The sequence below is a fragment of the Physella acuta genome, unplaced genomic scaffold (assembly GCF_028476545.2).
Source record: "Physella acuta isolate Inbredline_101_S28 unplaced genomic scaffold, ASM2847654v3 ptg000671l, whole genome shotgun sequence".
NCBI lineage: Eukaryota > Metazoa > Mollusca > Gastropoda > Physidae > Physella > Physella acuta.
The window spans coordinates 220,090-238,379 of NW_026732190.1; the positions used below are offsets into that span (position 1 = coordinate 220,090).

An 18,290-nucleotide genomic window follows, 5' to 3' on the forward strand; every position below is an offset into this window, starting at 1 on the left:
TACATAAGGTAAGCTTCAAACCAAGTGACGGTGCACAATTGTAACTTAAACCGACACCGCGCACGATACATGTGGATAATGTGTACACACTTACATCCCACCATTATCACTTTACGTGGCAGGTGAAGTAGAGTTCATCTCTCCCAAAAACCTGGATATATGAAGGGATGACGTGGGCAGCGCTATGCCCAGCCGCCGTTACTTTCACCTGACGTAAGGCATCGGAGATGAGTGCACTCAGGGACGTTTTACCGACTAAACCACGGGATCCGAACTCGAGACGTTTCGTCAGTCCAGTCAGTTGGCCGTCGTATGATAGGTCAATATAGTTTAAATATTCACACTGAATACATTTTTAAAAATTTATTGAGTTTAATAGATTTAGGAAAACCATGCATATATTTAGTGCCAATACAAAGCATATTACATCAATGTGAATGAGGATTACTTTTGGTTAAATATATATTAGCTGATACATTTATTGTATATATATATATATATATATATATATATATATATATATATATATATATATATATATATATTATTGATATCTGTGCGAATATACTGAAGATATATTGAATATAGTTTTATAACAAAATTCGACATTCATACTAATCTACTATTTACAATGAATTTTAACATTCTAGTTCTGTAATCGGCTTGACTCACGATAGCTAACATGTAGACAGTGGGTTCCTATCGTGGGCTCAAGTTGGGTTGACTACTCTGAGTCATACTAGCCTTAATGGGTACCTGACTCTGGTTAGGGAATATAAAGGTGGCTGGGAATAGTGTTGAAGACTACATTTTATATTTAACATGCCTAAATCACAGAAAGAGGTGAACTCTACTTCATCTGCTAGGAATTACAAGGCTTTGAAACTTTCTTTTAACTTGTTCAACAGTATGATGTTGTGTTATAGCTAAATTAAAAACACAAAAAAAAAAAAAAAACAACATATTGTATTACTATTAATTATAATAATAATAAAGTTTTTTTATTTGTAAAGTATCAAGATAAAAAGCAATGAATATTATAATTTCTATGATGAGTGTACAATGTGCTAAACTATATACTCCGTAGATAACATGACCTATGTCAATATTATACAATTCAAAGAGGATCGTGCTCCTTAACTAAATGTCATTATACAATTGACTCTTGCATCAACAGTATTGTTTCAAGCAGTTGGAGACTCATCAAATATTCTCCTCCTTGTTGTAGCTGACTGTAATGTCAACGTTCTGTCTTGTACGACGCCACGGACGCCATGTTTTTATTCTCTCTCTCACGTCGTCAAAACACAGCCACGACAAGGGAAGTAAGTATACGAAAATATCTTGAAGAATATCATCAGCGATGTGAAGCCTCAACCTAAAAATAAATACATAACTAGGTCAAAAGTCTAATTTTAGAAATATTGTGGGGTTTATGTTTGTGAAATGCTTATTTCGGCGAACTGTAGATAAAATACGCAACGTGCTTAGATTATCTCATATCCGGTTTAGGAAATATTTATCCTCTTCCACTTGAGAGTAAATAAACTCAGTGATTATTTTTTTAACAGGATGTGAGAGTATATAAGAGCTCGCATATTGTATCTACAGTATGCCGAAATTGTCTGAGTAAAAGCAAAAACACTTTTACATATAATGTATGTCAAAACGATACACATTTCATTAATTCGGGTAAAAAATTATTATTTATATTCTGAAAACCATCATTAATATTATTTTCTTGAACAAGACCTAACCCTAACCTCTAAGTCTAAGCCGTGTTAATTAACCCCTAGGCCTAATCCCTAAGCATAACCATAGCCTTAATCCTAACCCCTAAGTCAGATCCCTAAACATAACCCTTATCCTAACCCCTTAGTAAAACACCTAAGCCTAACCCTAATCCTAACAACTAAGCCTAACCCTAATCCTTAAAGCCTTATCCAAAATAAAATTAAAAGCGTTTAAAAATATTATATTAAAATGCCTTTGCACTAATACAAATAAACGCAACACAATTTAGACTGGTTTTGAACCTAAAAACAATTATTGATAGCCGCCACACTATCGATTCTACTACGCAATGCTTGAAACTATGTGTTAGAAAATAGCAATATATTAAAACCCCTCCAGAAAGTTATAAAAATAACACACCCGTTAAAAATATGTTTTTCTAGAAATAACAGTAAATATAGAGATCGGATTTGAGCACGGTGCAAATTTCCTCTACATTTGTTGCTGGATCTAAGAACTTCATTCTCTTAGTAGGCCTAGGTGTCGACTTTAAAAATAGCATTTTAAAACAAAATACATTCCTTCAATAGTTTTATTTTTTTTCACATATTTCTACAAGCTTCAACATAAATTCTTGACAATTCTACTTCGAAAGATCTATCGTAACAAAATATTTACCCCCACTACCCCGACAATACACTAATATAGATAGATATTGTTGTATGAAAGTAAGATTGGAGGTAACATAATTTCATAATTAAAATTATACTCACATAGTCAGAAGAGGAAGAGTCCCATCGAAGTACATGATATAGATAATGTTTGCAACAAAGCAGACTACACTCACAGACACTGCTAGTATATAAGCCACAGGCTTGTCTACGCTGGTTCCACGACTCAAAAGTACCAGCCCATCAGAAGGCAAACGGGAACCTTGTCTAAATCTTTGACAATAAAATACCAAAGCAGAAAATAAAAGCAGGATTGCGAGGATGATTGGTGCTATTGTGGTTATGACGATGATGTACTTCCTATCCGTAGCATCTAACTCTTTGCATATTTCACTCATATACTTGTCAGTGGATATTTTTATAATAGGGGTTAGTATAATCACTGCTAACAAGAGAGGAGCCATCAGTACAGCAACATGGCCGAATTTTAAAAACTTCAGGGTTAAATATTTTCTCGGGTCAAAATCTTTGAGTTGCGCTATGTAAACTATCAACAGCGTTACAATATACCATGTTGAGATAAAATCCAAAAATGCATGGACGTAAAGGAAGGAGTCCATGAAACGACAAAATTGAAGTTTATCCAGAATTTTCCCATCTTTTAGTAAGCCCACGCTGCTTTCTATAATGATCTCCACTATAAAGCAAACACACATGGTCGCTATTATTTGGTTTCTCAGTCTTTGACGTAATCCTTGCGACGTCATGATGGCGACTAAAAGAAAAATATTGACAAGGTTCCCAAGTACTAGGCAAGTGATAATAGAGTCTTTGATGAGAATCTGCTGCGAGGCAATAACAAGACCAATACTTAAAAAATAGTCAGAATCATCATCAAAGTCACTATGAGAACTGTCATTGGCGTTATGTTCTTCCATTTTTGTTGAAATAATCTAAAAGAAACGAAAAAAAAAAGAACACAGTAATATTGTATGTAATTATAAGTATTATACATTATAGGCCTCTATATAAATGTATATATATATATAAATATATATAAATATATATATATATATATATATATATAAATGTATATATATATAAATATATATAAATATATATATATATATATATATATATATATATATATATATATATATATATATATATATATATATATATATATATATATATATGTGTGTCTGTGTACTTGCAATATTGTGCATAACATTTAGTAGTGTGAAAATAAACGTAACCACTTCTTCGAAACAAAAAAACGCGCTATACAATAAATGTGTAGTATTCACTACTGAGAAACTGTACAGAAGTCTGCCTAATAAAACGTTAATTTGATTTGAGAATGGGTTACTCACCAGCGCTATCGAGAAAATTATTTAGCTCACTAACGCTCACAGTGGTTGTGTATGAGCGGACAGGCCTCGCTAAAGGCTAGCATGCGACCTACTTATTTTACACATACGTAAGCGTCGCTTGTGTTAGTATAGTTTACCGTGGGCGGAGTTTCCTATTCATTAGGAAAAAGACAACAATGGTCTGAACATTATTAGACATATATTTCAATAGTACTGTATCTCGTTATTAAATTAAATAGTAGTTGTAGTATTTTGTTGTTGTTTTTGCTGATTTTTATTTTAAATGGAATTATGATTTGACTAATAAATGGTAATGGACAAAACAGATTAGCAGATTTTCTTTAGCATGAAAGTTAATTTTTACTAATACATGAGAGTTAAACTTTTACCCATAATATAGGAACCGTTAAACTTACATCTGAGATTAAAGCTCATTTAAAAAATAATTATATATAAGACATTTTAACGAATATTGCAGATAAAGGAGAGTTTATTGAGTTAAAAGAGTTCTGCATTTGCGGACTTCTGTTTGAATGTGTATGTATTTGTACCACATTGCGCTTTGCAAGGTACGCCTATCAGTGGCGTAGCCAGGATCGTCTCAAGGGGGGTTCCAATTTTTACCCGGGGACAACCTTTCGATGTGCACCCCCACCCCCTCAAACTTTCGATTTGCACCCCCCCCTCATACTTTATATATATATATATATACCGAGGGGTCTATGGGGGGGGGGGGGGGTTATGAACCCCCACTAACCCCCCCCCCCCCCCCCCACTGCCTACGCCACTGACGCCTATAAATATAAAACAGACATTGCCCCAAAAAACAAAAAGCAAAACGTTTACTTAATTGCATAATAATTACCAGACGGCACTTAAGGGCAAAAAAAAGTTGTATAAGTGTCTAAATGTGGTGTTTTTTTTTACGACCATAACTATGCACATTTTTGGGCTAATGTGGCTGAATGTCACAAATGTAAGTGCAAAGTATGTGCACCAAATGCCATGTCAGGCCAAATGGCAACAATTTTTCTGCATGCTAAATGCTACAAATATCATGGCAGGCTAAATGCCACATATGTCATCGCAGGACAAATGTCACAATTGTCATGGCAGGCTAAATGCCACATATTTCATTGCAGGACAAATGTCACAATTGTCATTGCAAGCTTAATGCCACGCATGTCAGGGTTGTCTGAATAACGCAAAGGTCAGGGCCAGTTGAATGTCAATCAAGTCTGGGCAGTTTAAATGCCACATATGTCAGTGTAAGTTTAATGCTTGACGCGTTACTTGTGTTGAATATCACCAGGTAATGATTACAAAAAAATCCACTCGGTTTTTGTAATTGGTGTAGTAGTTTGTCTTACGATTTTGGTTTTCTCACATGTGTAATCAAAAGGTCTATACTTTACCTTTCTGTGGTTAATTTTACAGTCCTTTTTACTGTTTCGTATACAAAGTATAGAGGAAGTATTGTAATCGTGCAAAAAAATCTAAATCGAGATTTTCAAAAATTTCGACGTTTTACACCTCCCTGAGTAGGAAAAACATAGGTTTGCAATTTTGTCCGCGTTTGTTTGTGTGTCTGTGTGTCTGTGAACTTAAGTACAGTTAGCTAGGTTTATGAAAATTAATATATAGATCGAAGTATTTATCAAATGTGTAGCTCTGTATCAACTTTTCAGCGATTTCCTGTAACCGGAAGATGAACTTTTCTTTTGGTTTTTCAAAAGCCTATAAGTTGAAGGGCCGGCGCTACCTATAAGGCGAACTAGGTTGTCGCTTAGTGCGCCATCCCTAGGGGGGTGCAAAATATTTAATCGCTATTATCAAAAGGTATACTAATAATTAATAACTTTTATAAAGGAATAGCGATCTATTTCGGCACCCAGGACGTTATATCAATTTTGCACCCCAACCCCAAAATTAGGTATATATAGGCCTTTATTTATTCGCGATGCAACCCCACCTCCCTAATTTGGAAAGGTCGGGGCGCTTTTTATCAGTCACTTTGCCTTTTTAATTTGGTGTCACATAATTGATGTAGAAAATGATTAAATAAGTTCGTTATTTAAATTTCGAACATTTCAAACGGTTTTCTAATTTTAATAGGGCTTGTAAGTCTCGCTTTCTCTGACTTTGAATTAGAAATCTGTCCTGGTGTACAGAGTTTTGTAATGACAGGGTGTTCAAAGCATTGTACATGTTTGGTAAGTTTTGATGAATCGGTTAGATTTGGGAGTAACGGCGGAAGGCTGTTGCTGATATGGTTTCGTAGGTATAAAAAGTATCGAAGTGTTAATGTGTCATACTTTTTATTCGGCTGTTTTGTAGTTGAAGGTCTATTGGAATTTGAAAGCTAATAGAGAAATGAGGATGCAGGTTATGAAGTATCGTAGTTCTGGAGTTCGGGAGTATTGATTCTTGTGGTATTAAGGTATCGAATTATATTGACTGCTAAAGTGTAGTAGTAGGTCCAGTGAAATCGTTGTTGATTTGGGAGTACCGTTTGTAGAGCTTGGTGTAGTTAAACGAGTTGGTGTCGTAGTTCTAGAGCTTCGAGTTAGTTATGTTTAGGTATCGAAGTTTGATATGTGTTGTAAATGTAGTAGAGTATAAGAGTAGTTGAGTCTATCGTAAGTTAGATGATTTCAATTCAGTACGGAACACACTATAAAGAAAGGTAGGCGTTCTCTAGTTGAAAAATCTTTAGCTTTTAGCAATCTATATTACCACTCTTAAAGTATTAATATATAATATTAAATAGGATGGAATTTATAATTATATCAAACCGTAAACTTTTTGTTTTTTTCAAATGATATATTTATTTATATTTAATCAATAATTCCAACAATATCTAAAAAAATTACCCGTGTTTGATTTTTTGAAAGCGTCCCTTTATTTAGGGGATCCAAAATTTTAAAAAATTTAGTAACTGATGCCAACAATTTTAAGTATGTCATCGAACTTGGATAGAAGTATGTTATAATAAAGCTACCGGTTTTAGACTTTCCAACAAAACCTACATTTAAGTATTCAATAGGTAAAATATATTGTTTTCACAAGGTTACATAGGTAATATAAAAGAATTGTTATAATTATTATGTAATGAAATTTAGAGTGTTTTATTGTGTTTTTCAAGCATGTCTTAGTTACACTTGGTTATTTTAGCGATTCTTATGAAAATTGTTTCCCTTGAAAAATTTTTCGATATTTGCATTTTCAAATGGGAGATAATTTGTTGCTTAACTTTACATTCATTTCAAATTCCTGCACCTTAGGTTGACCGCTTACATATTAAAACAACTTTAAGTTATTATTTGCTATTGAAAAAAATTATAGAGCTTTAAGTTCTAAACAAAAAAGTTTGGTAGGTTTTTTTAGCATTATCAAGTTGAAAAATAAATACATCAGTAGCCGTTACAGATTGCAATACTTGATGTTAGTAGACATACAGTCTTAGATGTAAATTAAACATCTAGTTAGTTGTCTTTTCATATTTTTCACCCTCTCCTAAAGGACTCATATATAACAAGTTTGGGCTGGAATCTACATTATTTATAACCTTTTATTTTTCAAAAACCGAAAAATCGTTATATAATCACACAATATAGACATTTACAATTATAACTAATTCAAGCTTAAAACAGGTACGTTTAGTTTTGGAACTCACCTTGGGAGGACTGTAGAAAGCCCAACAATGCAAGAACTTTTTTTGATACAGTAATTTTTTTTCCATATGTTTTTCTTCCGTGAGGGGGGAAGGGAAACACTTAAAATTTTGTAAGAGGTGGGGGGGGGGGGGGGGGGGACAGGGAGGGGGAGGCTATGTTGTAAAGTACAAAGTAGACTCGTGGAATCGCAACAATTTCAATAGAATCTGATTACGCTTGCAAACTGGAATTGAAGGAATGATTACAAGCTTTTGAGACGAAGGAGGCAAGTAAAATTAGATTTTGATGTCAACTTATAACGTGTATGCAATCGATAAAAAATTAATATGGCACTTTTAATTAATTGTTTTCTTACACATATGTTTTAGTAATTAATTTGTGTTAAAGGGGGCGTTTTAATAAGTTTTTGACTAGGGCGCTAGATAACCTGGCGCCGGCACTAATAATTTGAGTAGGCCTACTGTTTCAGATAGATAGGCGAAATTTCACATTTAAATTAAAGATCTAATTCTCTGTCAGGCCTTCTGTCAAAGTTTGAGTGATTCCGTTAACCAGAAGTAGTACTTTATGCTATTTCTGATTTCTCAAGAAACGCATATAAACTTATAAAGTACTAATTCTCCTCACTATTATACACACATTATTTGCTGCTCCCTTGCTCCGAAATTCTTTTTTTCTAGGAGATTCCATTCTATTTTAAAAAGTTGAAGTAATTAAAAAGTGATTAAAAATATCATGTCTATATCCCGAGTTTCCATCCCCCGTAGTGTTAGATGATAATATTCGAGAACATTTAGGGGAGATTACTATCGCTTTATTCTAGTACTTATCCTCCATGCGCACCCTATGTTGAGGCTATGTTAATGGGCATTGTTTATCTTCTTCACGTTATAAGACTTCCTCCTGATCCAAATATTGCTCCTTATTTTAAAATTTTCTTCCTTTTTTATAAAATTTTAAATTAGGTAGTGAATTTTTAAAAAATCTTTAATTTCTTCTAATTAACTTACATTTCCTTAAAAAATAGCATTTCTGAAAACAAAAGTATGTGCACAAATCGAAAAGGGAAAGCTGGCTGAAATCAGAGGCAACGACCTATATGGCGCATTACCAGTTGAGACACGTAAACTTAATTGTGTTGGAGGGAATCCCTTCCATAATTAAAATTGAGAAATTGAGAAGAGGAAGAAGAAGAAGTCGACAACGTGAAGTATATTAGAAATACAGTTGGTCTTTAGTTTCAGTTGGTGCAATGATACAACAAATTATGTCCATTTGACTATGCCTCTTAAAAAAATAATTGAATCTGTCTAATTGGTGTCGCATTCTTTTTACGTTAAATTATGTCACCGATCAAAATGTTAATAAATACTTTGTTGATAAGATTACTTATTTTTTAATTATAATAATGGAACTTATTTTTTGAACAACTTGTATGCATCTATGTGTCATTCACAAAAGACGTCCCGCTTTCAAAACTTACGATTCTCTCCCCCTTTCAAACTGTCACACGCCGTCACAAAATATTACCCCCCCCCCCCCATCTATTAATAACGCCAATAAAATATTTATTGAGCTCGGTCAATATTTATTATCTTAATCCATTTTTGTTGCAATTTACAAAAAATGTCCTTTTTTTTAAAAAAAAAATAGCAAACTAACGACTGAATTTTAATTTCTAACATTACTTTCTAAAATGACACTGTGGTTTTATCATAGTTTCGGAACTGCTGTCGTTCGTTTCACATCGTCGCAAGTCCTACCCCCTCCCCTACCCTTGCCCATACTATAAGTTTGACATTGTTTATGGACGACCCCCTAATTGGTCAACACCACATCGCTTGGACATATCCGTGCCACCAAAGGCATTGAGCCTGCGACTAGTAGACGCTCCAGAACCTTAACTTTGAACTCGTACTCATCTGTCTAGACCGCTCAAGTGTTTTGTTTTAATTGTTCAGATGAACAATAAACAACATACTCGCCGATAGTTACACTCTTTAGAGTTTAAATGTTGCACTTGACTGTATTGGGTCAATGAAGTAGTGTATATAGAAAGTAATATATTTATGTCCCCCCCCCCCCCCTTGGCAACACATCGTTATCTAATTCAACCCCACTATAAAAAGTAACCTCACTTTTCACACTACAGTATCGTGTTTTATGCTCACGTCATTATAAATATAATTGTTAGCTAAGCTAGGTAGAATGTTTAGTCGCTCCTACATGATCGTCTGCCATAATCACTTCATTATAAATATAATTGCATAGCCAAGCTAGGTATACTTAGATAGTTCATCACCGTAGCTTGGAATGTTTAGTCGCTCTTGTAACTGTCTTAAAAGCCTCTTTTATATGCCGGTATGTGTATGTGTGTGAATGTGCATGTATGTGACACAATGATTTCAGTTACAAATGACATTGTACGGTGTAGACAGTGAGATGTTGAAGAGGATACACTCGAAGCAGACACTTATGTTCAACATCGCTCGTTCAATTGTGCGGTCGGTCGGTCGGTCGTTGGTCGATTGGTCGTTCCTTGGGTGAGACGTTATGTCGGTGGATTGGGTAGATGGGTGGGTCGTTTGGTTGGTAGGTGGGTCGGTCGGTCGGTCAAAGATGTAAAAAATCTAAAAAATCTAACACTCAGTAGCACTTGTCACGTTTAGATTTTCTGTAGTAATTACTTTTGATTTTTAAAAATAAATAAAATATGCAACAAAAATGAAACAAATATTTTGAGTAAGCTTTATTTTTATGTGCACCAAATTTAAAGCAATTAAAAAGTCAATTTATTCAAATTTATATATTATATATATTATATATATATATATATATATATATATATATATATATATATATATATATATATTTATATATATATATATATATTTATATATTATATATATTATATGTATATTATATATATATATATATATATAATAGATATATATTTATTTATATGTATATATATATATATAATATATATACATATATAAGTAAGTATCAGAATACAGTGGTATCTCAACATACAAGCGCTTTGACATGCGGATGTTTGAGATTCAAGCCAAATAGTGATCGATATTTTGCATCTGAAATACGAAAAAACTATATGACGGGCAGGGGCGTAGCGAGGGGGGGGGGGGGCGGGGGGTGCGGACCGCACCGGGTGATACCATTTATGGGGGGTGACACCAAAGCAAAAAATAGCAAAATATATAGAGAAAAACATGAGGGGGTGGGGTGCAAATCGAAAGTTTAAGGGGGGGGGGGGGTGTGCAAATCGAAAACGTGGAAGTTTGTCCCCGGGAAGGGTCGCAACACCTCTGGGGGGTGACACCATTAAGTGCCGCACCGGGTGACAGCCGACCTCTCTACGCCACTGATGACGGGTTACGCATTTCGCGGAAACAAACAACATGATAAAGCTGCAAAAGTTTGTGAAATAGAGCTTTGTTATTACAGTAGTCTAACTCACCACAGCATTTTTTTTAAAGTAAGGAAGCTATACCGACAAAGGCAAAAACCAATTATGAAACAAGCAGTTACAAAAATTAAACAAAATTATAAGACAATATACAGTAGCATTTATGTTTAATCATTGAAATGTAAGCGTCGGTATTAAGGAAAGTTGGCTTTTAGAAAGATGCTGTTTGATATTCGAGCAACCTTAGAGAACAGATTGTTTTTAAGTATAAGTATACACACACACACATACACACACACACACACACATATATATATATATATATATATATATATATATATATATATATATATATATATATATATATATATATATATATATATATATATATAATATATGTATATATATATATATATATATATATATATATATATATATATATATATATATATATATATATATATATATATATATATATATATATATATATATTTATATTTATAATATATTTATACATATATATGATATTAAGAATTATGTAATTCTCAATGTGTTAATTCATGGTAATATTTCAGACTATTCGGAACTGATTAGAAATCTGAAATTCCATTTTCCTCATCAAACTCTTTATCGTTTGTTGTAGCTGTTTGGTTGTCGTTCTGTTCATTGCTACACCACGAACCACACGTTTTTATTCTCTCCCTCACGTCGTCAAAAAACAGCCACGACAAGGGTAGAACGTATGTGAAAACGTCTTGGAGAACTTCATCCGCCAAATAAACTCTTAGTCTGGAGAATACAACATTTAATTACAGCCTAAATCAGAATTTGACTTCAACATTTGTAATGAGTAATTTGATTTTAATCTAAAGTAATTGTTTATGTCTGATATACATTTACTGTAGACAACTTTTACATACACTCAAATAATTTTAGTTAATATATTCAATGATGAGACCATATTAATGCATATTCTCTTAGAAAAAAAAATTGTAAAGAAAATGTATAGACGAATGTTCAACTTAATATTGGTATTTTAAGAAACAATTATAACATTCAGAAGTCTTTTTTTTTCATTTAGATGGCTTAAAAGCTCAAACAGTTTGCCGTTGTATAATTTTTTTGTGTTGCTATTGAAACCATAAAGCATTCAGTTTTAACCATACGTTTCCATAACATAAGCCGCTAGGTAGTGTGTCACTCTGTTGTCAAATTTCACTTCAATAATGATACCTCATAATAATGAACTCAAATCCATTTTTACATCTTTTGGTTATTTCTTATGTGTGATGTAGACACACCACATACAGTCTTTTTGGTTGAAAATGTCTATCAGTTCATAGGACAAGCCTATATTTTATAATTCAGTTTTTAATTGAAAAGTCCCCGAATATTAATTTTTAGCCAAAACAATAATATACTATTTTCAAGTCTATATTTATTGTATTTAAATAAATTATGAATTTCGCATTGTTGCCGTCCAGGACAATGTATGAAATCTTGAAGTGGAACTGAATGTGAGTGTATTAAGGCATTTGTTGAAGAGTTCATGTATAGCCAGTTTTTCTTCATCCTTCGAACTGTACCGTTATTACCTAAAGGAATGCGGAGCATTCCGAACGGTACTAACTTCACTGAAGTTACCTAAAGGAAACAGGAGTTGGTAAATTTAGAGCTAAAGAGCTATTTTCTTGTTTGATATCAGAGTTTTCTCCCATGCTTGAGTTCTAATTAGGACATTTTTTTCTAGTACCCATAAGCTCTGCCAACAAGCCATGATTTCGCTAACCATTGAAATACAACTTCTTACTTAAGTATTCGTTAAAATATTACGTTTCTTTTATCTATTTTCAGATAGTTTCCGCATGTATAAGCCTACATAATAAATCTACATTTAATTTCAAATATAATTCATCTATTAAAAGCATCTATCTTCTTAAACTATGAGACTATATGTCTAAAACTGCAGTTAGTTTATGTATATGTTTTTTTTTAATTTTAAAATATACTTACAATGTCAGTTTCGACGAGCCTGCTGAATCGGCAATAATGTGTAAGACGTTGGTAATATAGCAGGCGATAGACACAAACATTGCCATTAGGTAAGCAAAAGGTTTATCCACGATGTGACGTTGGCTTACCGTCTCATCATGATCGGACGGAACTCCAAGTCCTTTTCGAAATCGTCGCCAATAACAGACTAAAGCAACAAGTAGCAACAGGATGGCACTGAGCAACGGAATTGTGATGGTTACAGCCATTAAATTGTGGTCTTCTTTAAAGTTTATAAAAGTGCAGGTTTTTATGGACCAATAGTCCATGTTTGCTTTGATAAAAGGCGGTATTATAACGCTTGATAAAATGAGAGGAAGCGTTAAAACAGTAAGTGTTGCAAACTTAACACATTTGATGTTGATCAATTTACTTGGGTCAATATCCTTTAGCTGTGCTATGTAGATTATTATCAGCTCAACAATGTACCATGTTGAAATAAAATCCAACATCGCGTGAATGTAATTATATCCATCTAAAAGTTCACAAAATAAACTAAATTCGTGATTCATTGTAACTATATCTACAGTGCTTTCTATAATAATTTCAAGCAAAAAACAAACACACATGACAGCTAAAATCTGATTCCTTAGTTTCAACCGTAAAACTGGAGAAGTCATGATAGCAACAAGAAGAAAAATATTGACGAAACCCCCCAGGACGATGCAGGCCTTGGTGGAGCGCGTTAGAAGAGATTGCTGTAATGAAATAGTTGATTGGAAACTATCTTCGTACTGTAGATTTGTATCATTCTTTACATCAGTTGCTTCGCTCATAGTTGCCATTCTGATAGAAATTTTCTGAAATGATTGAGGCGATATATATATATATATATATATATATATATATATATATATATATATATATATATATATATATATATATATATATATATATATATATATGTATGTGTGTTGTGTGTGTGTGTGTGTGTTTATATGTGTCTATTTGTAAAACGTTCATAAATAAAAATGTTCTTGTATTCGCATGTATACAATCGATATGATTTGTAGACCAGCGTAATGTCTTCACAAGCAAGTTTTCTATGAAGTAAACAACAAAGATAACAAAACAATAGAGAAACATTATTGGATAATCTAAATAATGCAAACACTATAGATTGACTTAAAAAAAATTAAAGTCCTTAACTCACCGTAAAATGTTTAGATTAGAACCAGAGTTTCGCCTACTTGTTGGCTGCTGTGATGCGTTTCTATCAATAGGTTGAAGGACTACTGCTGACGACTGACCTACATATTTGCCACTTACGTATTCATTGCGCATGTTTGTTTTTTGTTGTTTTTTTACCATAGGCGTGGCGTGAAATTTATAATGCAATAACAATTATTTTAAAAGTATTTACCTACTGCACCAAAAAACAAAAATATTAAATGTTGGTTGTTTTTTAATCGAACTTAGTATTTTCTTTAGTTTCCTTTGGCAGAATAGAGAAGTAAACATACATAAACATATATTTTATAGTATGAACAGAAATGAACGTGTTTTAAAAAAAATGGAAAATGTAGTTTTTCATTGTAAACAAATTTGATTATTTTTGTGAAAGTTATTCTGTTTCAGGGTGTTTTTGTGAGATTAATAACGTTTATTTGTTTTTATGATTTGTTGTGTTTATGTATGTTTAAGTAATATTATTTATGTTTCCTGGTGTTTTTATGTTATTGATAATGTTTTTTCCGTGTTTGTATGAGAATGGTTGTGTTTTGTTGTGATTTTGTGTGATTATTCGTCACCATATGTGGTTTTATGTGGTCTTTTGTGTTTCTGTGTGACTTATTGTTTGTGACTATTTTTGTGTGGTTAATTGTGTTTCTGTGTGATTGATTGATTCATTGTATTTTGTAATCCTTTGCGTTTCTGTGCGAAATATTAGGTGTGACACTATTATTGTGGCACATTATGTGTTTCTTTGTGAAAGATTATTTTTATGTGAGAATTATTATGTTTTTGAGTGAATGATTAGGTTTTTGTGTGAATGATTGTTACTGTGTGTTTTTTAATGTGTTTGTGTGTGCTGCCCTCTTAGATTTCGTTGCATTTACAAAGGCAAACTGGGTCGTCTAGTTTTATCTATTAATGGAAGAATTTTCCAATCTATAGGTTACATGGAAATAAGAAATGATTAATATGTATTATACGTTTATTCAAAAATTCAAAATACTTATTTATGTACACACACACACACACTCGCACACACACACACACACACACACACACACGTATATATATATATATATATATATATATATATATATATATATATATATATATATATATATATATATATATATATATATATGTTTATATTCCAAACATAAATTATTGACAAAGCTTTAAAATTTAAAACATGCTTTTCTAAACAAAATTACAGAAATATTTCTGCATGAGACTCATCAAGTATTTCTTCTTTAGAGTAGCTGACTGTAATGTGAATGTTCTGTCTAGTACGACGCCACGGACGCCATGTTTTTATTCTCTCCCTCAAGTCGTCAAGAAACAACCACGACAAGGGAAGTAAGTAGGTGAAGACGTCTTGGAGAACTTCGTCCACGATATACAGTCTTATTCTGTAAAGATTTATGAAATTATGTTGGTAAATACTACACTCATACTATATTTCATCTAGTTATGTCCACTTTGCCAGTTTGGTTTACCTCTTATTCAACACTACTTTCTCGTATAATTTAAAAGGCGTTAGTGATAGTTTTCGGGGATTTACACCTTCCTAGTTACCGTTTCAGGAATGTAATGGATATACTGTAATGGTGAGAAAAATCTAATTCGAGATTTGGACAACTTTTACCGTTGTATAACTTTTCGGTGCCAGAAAAAAATTCATGCCCGTCAGTATGTGTGTGTGTTTGTGTGTGTGTATTGACACAATAATTTAAGAACCATCTGTATATATTTGTTTTAAATCAAAGTGGGATTTATTTTCTTTTGCTAATTTCAGTAACCGCAAGTGGAATGTTATCTATTTCCTGACCCTTAAAGACCGATAACTTCCTCACCATTAAAGCTAGGTAAACAAAATTTAACTTACACGTATAAGATTGTATGCGCAAGTTTCTATTCGACTTTTAAACTATTTCTGAGAATCGGAAATTTTTGAGTTACTTCCGATATATGTTAGCATAAATAAAAAATAACTTACCGAAAATTTCGAATACTTAGATAACTTTACTTGTAAAACAAATTTCGCTTATTAATTTTGCTCTGACAATTGATAAATTAGTTTCATGTTTATTCTATGTTTAGAAGGAAATTATTTTCAATAGACGTGAATAAATTATGTTTTTGCGTAAAGTAAAAATAAATTGCAAAAATCAATTCTATTGTATAATTTATCAAATTTTAATTCATACTCACTCAGTAAGAAGGGAAACTATTCTTACAAGGTACACAGTGAAGAAGATGTGTACAGCGTAGCAGACGACACACACAGAAGTTGCTATTATGTAAGCTACAGGCCTGTCCACTACGGTCCCACGATTGATTAGATCCACACAAGTAGACTGACCCAAGAACCCGTGGCTAAATCGTCGACGGTAAATAACTCCAGCGACAACTGTAAGTACGATGGCAACGATAAAAGGGGTAATTGTACTCACAGCTCGTAGCTTTAGCATATTTTCAATAGATAAGTAGTCTTGAGAATGACTGTTCATGGATTCAATCATCACAGGTATTATCGTGGCTGATAATATCAATGGAATCACTAAAATAACAGCAGATCCTAGCTTTACAAACTTCAGACTTAAAGTTCTGCTTGGATCCAAGTCGTAGAGCTTTGCAATGTAAATAATCAACAGAACAACGACATACCATAAGGAGATGAAATCTTCAATAACATGAGTATTGATATACAAATTCCAGAAATGATAATCGGTAAAATGTATTTCTTTATACTCAAGTATAGATCTAGCGATTTCAAGTGAAACCTCCCCAAGAAAGCAAACACACATCATCGCTATAATTCGGTTCTTGAGTTTTAGACGTAAAACCGGAGAAGTCAAGATGGCCGACACTAGGAAAATGTTGACCAGAGTTCCAAGAATCATCATGATTATACTGGAACTAAAGAGAACCGGTTCTATTAATTTTTCCACGTCTTCGAGGGAGTCGTAATAGTCACTTTCGTTCATGTTGCTTTGTATTTACTGAAACATAAACAAGGAAATAAACGTATAAACTATATAATATATATATATATATATATATATATATATATATATATATATATATATATATATAGAGAGAGAGAGAGAGAGAGAGAGAGAGAGAGAGAGAGAGAGGGAGAGAGAGAGAGAGAGAGAGAGAGAGAGAGAGAGAGAGAGAGAGAGAACGAGAAAGAAAGAGTAGTAATATATGGTAGTAGCAATAATAGTAGTAGTAATAGTAGTAGTCAGAGGCGTAGCGAGGGGGGGGGGGGCGGGGGGTGCGGACCGCACCGGTGAAATCATTTAGGGGGGTGACACCAAGGCAAAAAATAGCAAAGTATATAGAGTAAAACTTGAGGGGGGTGCAAATCGAAAGTTTGAGCGGGGGGGTGTAAATCGAAAATTTGAGGGGGGGGGGGTGCAAATCGAAAGTTTGAGGGGGGTGCAAAATCGAAAATTTGAAAGTTTGTCCCCGGGAAGGTTCGCTTCGCCTCTGGGGGTGACACCATTAAGTGCCGCACCGGGTTACACCCGACCTCGCTACGCCACTGGTAGTAGAAGTAGTAGAAGCACCAGTAGTAGTAGTAGTAGTATCAGTGGTTGTTGTCGCAATAGTGGTAGTAGTAAAGAAGTAGTAGGAATAGAAGCTGTAGTAGTACTAGTAATAGTAGTAATAGTAGTAGTAGTAGAAATAGTAATTGCATCAGTAGTAGTAGAAGGAGGTTGGAGTAGCAGCAGAAGTAGCAGTAATAGCGTCACAATGTATTAAATATGGTGATGACATCACTGGGTGACAACAACCAAAGAAAGACACACAAAAAAAACATTTGCTTATCGCAAAACGTGTGTGTAAACGTATTAAAGTAACATACAGCATTATGGACACAGTGACACCATCAGTGGAGAAGATACCAGTAAGTATTTAATACTAACGTTCTTACCGTCTAAAGAGTCGAAATTTTGTTTTCGTCCTCCTCATGATGAAAAGTGAACACACAATTTGAACTACTTAACGTGTGAGACAAAGCTTAAAGTATACTGGTAAAAACTCCAAAGTAATGAGTAATCTGTACCGAAAAGAAACAAGTGACCTAGAATTATGTTTTAAGCAACGCCCCCTGCTACATAGGTTATCATTCGATATCACTGGAAAGTCTAACTAATAACTAACAAAAACA

The 18,290-nt window shown here is 33.3% G+C and overlaps 3 protein-coding genes across 3 annotated transcripts; all 3 read right to left on the bottom strand.

The window, feature by feature from the left end:
• Positions 1-548: 548 nt before the first annotated feature.
• Positions 549-3,860, bottom strand: LOC131949051 (uncharacterized). The gene is made up of 3 exons (XM_059310815.1): positions 3,779-3,860; positions 2,508-3,358; positions 549-1,378 (listed from the first exon to the last, which is right to left on the bottom strand). The coding sequence occupies exons 2-3, from the start codon at positions 3,341-3,343 to the stop codon at positions 1,204-1,206; spliced, it is 1,011 nt and encodes a 336-aa protein (XP_059166798.1). The 5' UTR covers positions 3,344-3,358; positions 3,779-3,860; the 3' UTR covers positions 549-1,203.
• A 7,605-nt stretch (positions 3,861-11,465) lies between these two features.
• Positions 11,466-14,156, bottom strand: LOC131949055 (uncharacterized). The gene is made up of 3 exons (XM_059310818.1): positions 14,088-14,156; positions 12,896-13,734; positions 11,466-11,671 (listed from the first exon to the last, which is right to left on the bottom strand). The coding sequence occupies exons 2-3, from the start codon at positions 13,717-13,719 to the stop codon at positions 11,473-11,475; spliced, it is 1,023 nt and encodes a 340-aa protein (XP_059166801.1). The 5' UTR covers positions 13,720-13,734; positions 14,088-14,156; the 3' UTR covers positions 11,466-11,472.
• Positions 14,157-15,317: 1,161 nt separating this feature from the next.
• Positions 15,318-17,103, bottom strand: LOC131949053 (uncharacterized). Its single transcript, XM_059310817.1, has 2 exons — positions 16,322-17,103; positions 15,318-15,519 (listed from the first exon to the last, which is right to left on the bottom strand). Exons 1-2 carry the CDS (start codon positions 17,095-17,097, stop codon positions 15,318-15,320), a joined length of 978 nt encoding a protein of 325 aa, XP_059166800.1. The 5' UTR covers positions 17,098-17,103.
• Between the last annotated feature and the right edge of the window lie 1,187 nt (positions 17,104-18,290).

What these genes read in the sequence shown, in the direction of transcription:
- LOC131949051 (XM_059310815.1), bottom strand. Translation starts at nt 3,343, where the DNA reads ATGGAAGAACATAACGCCAATGACAGTTCTCATAGTGACTTTGATGAT. An exon ending in ACTCTTCCTCTTCTGACTAT is followed by an intron (nt 1,379 to 2,507) that starts GTGAGTATAATT and finishes ATTTATTTTTAG; the next exon opens with GTTGAGGCTTCACATCGCTG.
- LOC131949055 (XM_059310818.1), bottom strand. Translation starts at nt 13,719, where the DNA reads ATGGCAACTATGAGCGAAGCAACTGATGTAAAGAATGATACAAATCTA. An exon ending in GGCTCGTCGAAACTGACATT is followed by an intron (nt 11,672 to 12,895) that starts GTAAGTATATTT and finishes TGTATTCTCCAG; the next exon opens with ACTAAGAGTTTATTTGGCGG.
- LOC131949053 (XM_059310817.1), bottom strand. Translation starts at nt 17,097, where the DNA reads ATGAACGAAAGTGACTATTACGACTCCCTCGAAGACGTGGAAAAATTA. An exon ending in ATAGTTTCCCTTCTTACTGA is followed by an intron (nt 15,520 to 16,321) that starts GTGAGTATGAAT and finishes AAATCTTTACAG; the next exon opens with AATAAGACTGTATATCGTGG.